The sequence below is a fragment of the Sander vitreus genome, chromosome 6 (assembly GCF_031162955.1).
Source record: "Sander vitreus isolate 19-12246 chromosome 6, sanVit1, whole genome shotgun sequence".
Lineage (NCBI taxonomy): Eukaryota > Metazoa > Chordata > Actinopteri > Perciformes > Percidae > Sander > Sander vitreus.
In genome coordinates this window covers 28,636,090-28,644,341 of record NC_135860.1, presented here as the reverse complement: position 1 = coordinate 28,644,341, position 8,252 = coordinate 28,636,090, and the positions used below count along the sequence as shown (strand labels likewise).

The window sequence follows — 8,252 nt, the reverse complement described above, 5'->3', positions numbered from 1 at the left end:
AATAACAAGCACATACTAACTCCATTTTCTCAGAAAATCTGTTGTGAAACATTTTGAGGGAATATCATTTGAAGAACTGCAGATTTGTTTTAACACCACACTATTTTTTTTGAGCATGCATGTAAACATAGTCAGTATATAGCTGGAATTGTTTTTTTTATTTTTTCTATATAATTTTACTTGAAACTGTTTACCACATTACTGATGATTATTTATCTAAAATCTCATTGTGTAAATATTTTGTGAAAGCACCAATAGTCAACACTACGATATCGTCGCAATATCGACATCCGTGTATTTGGTCAAGAGTATCGTGATATCAGATTTTCTCCATATCGCCCAGCCCTAAAACACCAACATTTTGTATTAAAAAGACCATAGTACCATAAAGTAGCCACTTCATTGGGCCAACTGCCGTTAGCTTCGGCTGAATACACAGAACGAGGACTGTGGCTTCTGTCCCCTAGCACTTGGAATCTAAGATGGGAGCACTTCAAAGCCAGTCTGGACAGGAAGAGTGATTTTTCAAAGGCCGCTAACTTTTTCAGAACACATATGGCATGTGAGTATTAAGATAGACTTGAAGAAATCTGAACGTGTTCTTTAATGCAGGAGAGGGGCTTCAGTGTTATTTGGGCCAGGGACCCCTTAGCTGAAAGAGAGACCGAGTAGGCAACCCCTACTACATATACTGTATACAATTGAGTTGCATTTTAAACTGGGCCGAATGGATGAAAATAAATGGATATTATTTATGCATCGTGTTTTAACGTTACACATACATGTGGAAAGCACAGTAAATGGGTTCAATTCCCACTGTGATACATCAACCAATGTGTCCCTGAGCAAGACACTTGACCCATAGTTGCTCCAGAGGCGTGCGACCTCTGATATTTATAGCAATTGTAAGTCGCATTTGGATAAAAGCGTCAGCTAAATGACATGTAATGTAAATTCTTAAGCTTAACTGTATGGCTACCGTAGTGGCTACCTTACCTATAGTAAGCTTATCTTCAATGTATGAATGTCCAATTGATCTTTGCTATTAATATGTTGGATTCATAGCGGCCCTCTTGCACTAACTCTGACGACCCCCTGTGGGTTCACGGACCCCCTGTTGAACATCTCTGCAACGAGCAGATTTCTCTTCCTATACCAATTTAAGGGGAAAAAAGACATTTTACAACGGCTCGACAGTTGCAATGTTTTTATTCTCATGAAGCAATCAAGGTAGTGTATATATAAGACTGTTTTCTATAAATATAAAAGGTTCTCTTCATAGCAAATGCAAAAGCAAACGACTTCAAAGCTGGGAGTATTGTACAGCTGTCAACACAATAAAAGAATTATTAGGAACCGGAAGCACCGTGTGGAAGAGCATTTGACAGGAACACAAGTCCCGATGTGTATGTGTGTGTGTGTGTGTGTGAGCCGCTAGGTTTCCCAGGATCACATTACCCTGCACATCAACCCAAGTCTCCTCTCAACAATAACTGACATATTCAATGTCATACAAATGTGTCGGTACAAATGAATCAAAAATGTGTTTTGTTACAAACATTTATGATATGTGTAGGGCTGGGCAATATATCGATATTATATCGACATCAATATATGAGGCTAGATATTGTCTTGCATTTTGGATGTCGTAACATTGTGATATGACAAGTGCTGTCTTTTCCTGGTTTTAAAGGCTGCATTACAGTAAAGTTACCCACTTAGTATATTCACATTACTGATGATTATCAAACAGGTATCAAAACGTGTGTTAATATTCTGTAAAAGCACCAATAGTCAACCCTACAATATCAGCATCGATATGTTTGGTCAAAAATATTCTGATATTTTCTCTATATTGCCCAGCCCTAGATATGTGCATGACAAACAACCCCCCCCCCCCCTCTATCTGTAGATAGAACCATATTCACAGTGCCATGGTTAAGCTTTTGATGTGTTCCACAGGAAACGGCGAGGACTCTAATAAAGTTACAAGAATGATAAAATTGAGTTTTTTCGAACAAACATATGCAAACGTACATCCCTTCTGCCGTCAGGCTTTCATACAAAGATGAATTTAATACAGAAACACACGCGGGTGCATTTGCGGTTCAGTATCTGATCACCTTTTAGCATCACAGTTCTCAATTATATTCCAAACCTGCAGTTAAGACATAAGATCCGAGCAGCATAAGATGTGAAGATTGGAGCAAACCGTTCTCATTGACACTATTAATCTCACACTAGCAATTATTTCCATTACCCATTAACGTGCAGATTATTTGCCCAATTAACCAATTACTTGTTTTTCTTAAAAATGTCAGAAAAAAAAGACCAAAATGCTGAATTACTGAAACAATTAATCAATAGTGAATGAAGTTTCTGATTGGTTTTCTTTCAAACATATTATCCATTACTCAACTAATGGTATTTGCTCTACTCTGATGACACAAAGGGTGTACCTACTTTCACACGGTGTCCATTTAGTCGAAGTGAATGCATGGAAAGTTAAATTCAAATGTTCTTATTGCTTTGGTGGAACAGAAACAGTTAGGATTATTGGGTGAAGTCCAAAAGGGTGACCAATGATTTGACATAGCACTGTAGGCAGAAAAATGCTTTACGGTTCTTAAATGTGCTTCAACACTCAACAGAGGCCTTATGCTCGATTTGTATGTCTCCCAGCTGTGTATGCAACAACTCAAAATGCCACTGCAGGCAGATTTTGTATTCAAAAGCTCACTGAACACACGTACAGCCCATTTTAAGGCCGTTTCCAACCACTGTTAGAAGGAACACACCAGTGTTTGTGCATGTTTAACTCGGAGGACTAAAGACGTTTTGACTCCTACCTAAAAGGCGGTTATACAAAATTTCATTTCAGACATTTATTAACTATTTGTAACCTAAGACTTTATTGAACTCATTTTGAGCACCGAAACAATTCGTACAACACGTCAGAAGTTAAGGTGTGTTTTCTTAAGAGATTTTAAGGAATTTCAAAAAGCGAACATTGAAGTGCTCATATTATGCTTTTTGGCTTTTCCCCTTTCCTTTATTGTGTTATATATCTTTTTTGTGCATGTTATAGGTTTATAAAGTGAAAAAGCCCAAAGTCCCCCCCAAAGGGACTTACCATCTCCAACAGAAAACACTGTTCACAAACTGCTCCAAACAGCTCTGTTGTAGTCCAGCCTTTACTTCAGATATATAATGCTCGGCTAGCTGCTAGCATGGCACTCCCTCATGCTCTGCTTCTGACTGGCTAGTAGTCCTTACTGCGCATGTGCGACTCCCAACAAAGATGGAACAGAAGTGAGATGTCTCACTCTGTAGCTAAAACAGAGAGCTCAACACACAGGGTGAAAAGAGGAGCTGCAGCAATGTGCAGTACAACACAAAAAATATGTTTTTTTCTTTAAATTAAACCATGTAAACCTATTCTGATATAACCTCTAAATACAATTATGAACCTGAAAATGAGCATAATATGAGCACTTTTAACATTTCAGCTTTAGGGCCAAATTATCTCTTTGCACATTGCTCTAGGGAAGAAAAAAAATAAAATAAAAAAATAATCGGGGTGTCACTGTACGGAAAGCGGAGTTTGTTCTGAACAATTTTGATATGAAACACACAGGGATGAGTTATATGCAAATACCTTAAAAAAGGTAAAGTTTCCCAAAGCCCAAAATGACGTCCTCAAATGTCTTGTTTTTCACAACTATTCAGTTTACTGTCACAGAGGAGACAAGAAACTAGAACATATTCACATTCTGACGTCAGAATTTGACTCAAACCGATTGAGATTATTAAAAAAAAGTTGGCAATTAAGTTTAGCATCTCTAAATTAAAGTATCGCCTGAGAGAAGGTACTATTGTAAAATACACTTCTACACATTTTCCGGAACTAAAAACATGTCGAAACACTGGTATGGTCCTTTAACCTGGCATCGTAGTGTGTGCTGTATTTTTGGAAAGGAATGATCTGACTGTCAGGGCCGTGCTACAGACCCCAGGCATCTGTCACAATGGCTCACATTCACAACCTGTGCACCCATAGGCGTCATTTATGGGGGGGGTTACAACCCCCAAATAATCAACACTGGGCTTTTTTTTCAAAGTTTTTGTCGCGTTTTCAATGTTTTCGTCGCTTTTTCTGACATTTTTGCGGTTGAAAAAAGCTACAAAAATGTGGAAAAAGCGAATCACTAAAAACAGTGATGGTCTAAAAGAAGCTTGGAGAACCACTGTCTTTATTTTCTGAGCTCACTAGATGACGCTCTCTGTTCAAAGAAAAAGGTTAAAGGAATGGCAATTCAGTGTGTTTTCAACCCTTTGTTGAACAGAGAGCGCCATCTAGTGAGCTCAGAAAATAAAGACAGTGGTTCACGAAGCTTCATCTTACCATCACTAGACAAAAACCTTACAAAGGAAGAAAACCATAAAAAGTTGTTGACGCCTCTTGAGTTTTTGGCGCCATTTCCGTCATTTAGCCCCTTTTGACATTTTGTTCGCTTTTTCAAGTGTTTTTTTTCAACAATTCTTTAGATGCTTTTGTTGATCTCATCCCCCCCCAATGTTGAACCCAAAGTTACGGCCTTGTGTGCAGCGGTTCTGGACCGCTGACATTTCCCCTTCAGACCCAGGCAACCGCTGCAACACTGCATAATGTGCATAATAACTTCCAACCCCAAGTGCTCAAGCTAGAAAGACTGACATTACACCTGGAGGTGGACGGCCAGTCCTCGCCTTTACTTTTCAAAGTCAGTGAACAGTGTCACAGCTCTCCGTCAACCGGATGCGTTAAGTCTTTTTTTAACATCCTGCACAACCCTTACGACTGGGAGCCACGAGGAAGCACTTGGGTTTCAATGGACTCTGCTTAGAATAGAGCCACAGTAGTCATGAGGGGAGGGAGGGAGGGAGAGGGGGATGGGGTACTCCCAGTGGTGTCCACAGCAAGTCAGGTCATGGGACCTCGGCATCAATGACGCTCAGCTGGCTCTTTGTTAAGTACAACTCCATGGTGTCCAAAGTATGGGAAAAAAAAAGTGTTTTTTTTTTTTTAAAATAAGAAAAAGAAGTTTTTAAATCTTTAAATACAAATATATACTTACAAAAATCTCACAAATGTATATGTACATTAAAAAAAACAAGCATACAGACTCTAAGTCTGAGGAAAAAAAAAAAAAATCAAAAGAAAATAATGAAGTGGATTGTTACGGACGAGCATTAGGGCCACATGTGAAGAAATGTATTTGAGTTCTGAGTTTAATCTAAAAAAAAATACTGAGAAAGAAGTCGGAATTCAGATTTTTTTTTTTTTTCCCTAAAAAAACAAACCAAAAAAACTCAGAAAACTAAGAAAAGTGGGAATTCTGACTTGGTTTGTTTTCAGTAAAAAAGGTCAGAATTTTGACTTTTCTGAGATTAAAGTCAGAATTCAGACTTTTTTTTTTTTCTTTTTTTTTTACTTTGAAAACAAACAAAAGTCAGAATTCTGACACAATACTTTTTTTTTTTAACTTCAAAAAACAAAACAAAAAAAGAATTCTAAATAACAGGTCAGAATTGCATTTTCTCACATGTGGCCCTAATCCTCTTCCGTAGTTTATCATTCAGTTTGTCAGTAAGCAGTCTGTGTGAGGTGAGGGCCGAGGGAGGGAGGGGGGGGGGCGGGAGACCCCATCACACCGTGGTCTCCCCTTGTTTACTGTGGGCCAGTCTCGTGTAAAACCTCCTCCACGAGTTCAGCGTCTTCCCAGACCAGATCCAGAAGCCGGACGTGATGCCCACAATCAGCGTCATCAGGTACTTGATCATGAAGACGGTGAAGTCGGGACTCATGTTGGGGTGGTTCTGGACGGGACAGGGCACGGCATACGTCTTGCACGTCTGGCTAACCCACGTCCTCTCCCACTGCTCTCGGAACGCCTGCTCGTAGAAGTAGCAGGCGATGACGATGGTGGCCGGCACCGTGTACAGCACGCTGAAGATCCCGATCCGCACCATCAGCTTCTCCAGCTTCTCCGTCTTGGTGCCGTCGTGCTTCATGATGGTCCGGATGCGAAATAGGGACACAAAGCCTGCCAAAAGGAAGGAGGTTCCGATGAACAGGTAGACGAACAGCGGCGCCAGGACGAAGCCCCGCAGGGCGTCCACGCTGTTGATGCCAACGAAGCAGACCCCGCTCAACACGTCTCCGTCCACCTGGCCAACGGCTAGGATGGTGATGGTCTTGATGGCGGGCACGGCCCAGGCGGCCAAGTGGAAGTACTGAGAGTTAGCCTCGATGGCCTCGTGGCCCCATTTCATCCCCGCTGCCAGGAACCAGGTGAGAGCCAGGATGACCCACCACAGTGAGCTGGCCATGCTGAAGAAGTAGAGCATCATGAAGAGGATGGTGCAGCCCTCCTTTTTCGTGCCCTGCACCACAGTCCTTATGTCATTGTCGAACCTGTCGTTGCAAACCACCTTGTCCTCCAGCAGAAAGCCAGCGATGTAGGCGATGGACACCATGGTGTAGCAGCCAGAGAGGAAGACAATGGGCCGCTCCGGGTAGCTGAAGCGCTTCATGTCCACCAGATAGGTCAGCACTGTGAACAGGGTGGAAGCACAACACAGCACTGACCAGATGCCGATCCATATCCGGGCGAATTTCAGCTCCTCCTCGCTGAAGTACATCATCCCGTGAGATCTCTTTGGCTCGCAGGGAGCGCCGCAGTTCTCCTGCCCGAGGAAGCGGTAGTTCAGGTAGGGAGGTACCCTGAGCGAGGCCGGGCAGCTGAACTGACCGTTCGCGGGGCCAGGATGCGGGCGCTCGGTGGGGTACAGCGCGGGGCCGTCCGGCTCGGGGCGGTCCGTCATGTTTTGCCCGACACACAGCTCTCCCGCGCCGTGTACCGGGAAGGTCTCGCACGCGAGGCTGTCGGGCCACTGGAAGCCGAACTTGTTCATTAGCGCCTCGCAGCCCTGGCGCGCGCGCTCGCACAGAGAGCGGCACGGAGGCAGCGCCTGCTCGAGCACCGTGCACACGGGCGCATACATGGAGCAGAGGAAGAACTTTAAATCCGGAGAGCACTGGACTTTAACCAGCGGGTAGAACTGGTGCACCTCCAGCCCGGCGTCCTCCTGGTTGGTGTGACCGAGCAGGTTGGGCATGATGGTCTCGTTGTACGCGATGTCCGTACACAGCGGGATGGAAATGGGCTGGCAAAATCCGTGCTCCGGTATAGACATTCCTCGGTCACCGCCGCCGTATTGCCCATTGACTCGAAAGATCCCCACGTTTAGAAACAGCATAAAAAACAATAAAGTCAAAACGGCGCGAAGAAGTCTGTTGTAAGCCATGGTGAAGAATGTATCCGCCGCGGTACTTTGTATTTGTTGCTAACTTACTTGCGTTCCCTCGCCAGGCTAACGTTACTTCCTTGAATGCTCTTTGTTGGCGTTTCTTAGCGAGGTAAAAGCAGCTTCTTCCAGCGGGGTTTCACTCTTCCTTTTCCCCGGCTTCACATCGAGCCGAGGTGATACAAACATGGAACAAAACAAATCCACAGATTTTGTATGAAAAACTCGACTTCTCCAGTTAAAATCCGCAAAAAGATGAAAGCGTAACGTTACTCCTCCAGGAAAGCGTCTGACCTAGTGTTCAGTCTGCCCGACACAGCCAGTCTGCTGTTCCAACCTGTTCTGCTCTCTCTCACTCTCTCATTCCCACGAAAGTGAAATACAGCACCGTATACCAATAGCGCTTCCGGTCACAACCATCAAAATAAAAGCCCCTAATATGCAGCATTATACTAAATAAGTTTGAAATATGTTTCAAATAGTTCGTGGCTATATGCATGTTGATTGAATATAATTAATGCTCTGTTGTAGCTCTGTTGTGAACGCCTGTTTATGTTGTTAGTGTTTTAATCATTTGTATGCTGCCTTTTTGACAAGGACGTCTTTGACAAATATTTTGTTCTGTTTAAAAGCAGGCAAAGAAAAGAGTTATCAATAGTTTATGTGTGTTTTTTATAGGCTAGAAAAAAACATTAGTTAGCAATATTAGTGTTTAAATGAGTCATCAAATTTAAATTTTTGCCACTAAACATGCCTTCACTAAAATACATTGTAGCCTACCTACCTATAGATGTCAAAAAGAAAGAAGAGAAGAAAGAAGAAAAGAAAATTACATTGAAAAGATATCTACTTGTCAATGATTAGCTTTGTCAGTATCACACTATTGGTATGGTGTATGGGTT

The 8,252-nt window shown here is 42.5% G+C and overlaps 1 protein-coding gene across 1 annotated transcript; it reads right to left on the bottom strand.

The window, feature by feature from the left end:
* Positions 1-1,192: 1,192 nt before the first annotated feature.
* Positions 1,193-7,695, bottom strand: fzd1 (frizzled class receptor 1). Its single transcript, XM_078253610.1, has one exon. The coding sequence runs from the start codon at positions 7,348-7,350 to the stop codon at positions 5,689-5,691; it is 1,662 nt and encodes a 553-aa protein (XP_078109736.1). The 5' UTR covers positions 7,351-7,695; the 3' UTR covers positions 1,193-5,688.
* Between the last annotated feature and the right edge of the window lie 557 nt (positions 7,696-8,252).

Excerpts from the sequence above, each read along its gene's own strand:
- fzd1 (XM_078253610.1), bottom strand. The coding sequence starts at position 7,350 with ATGGCTTACAACAGACTTCTTCGCGCCGTTTTGACTTTATTGTTTTTT.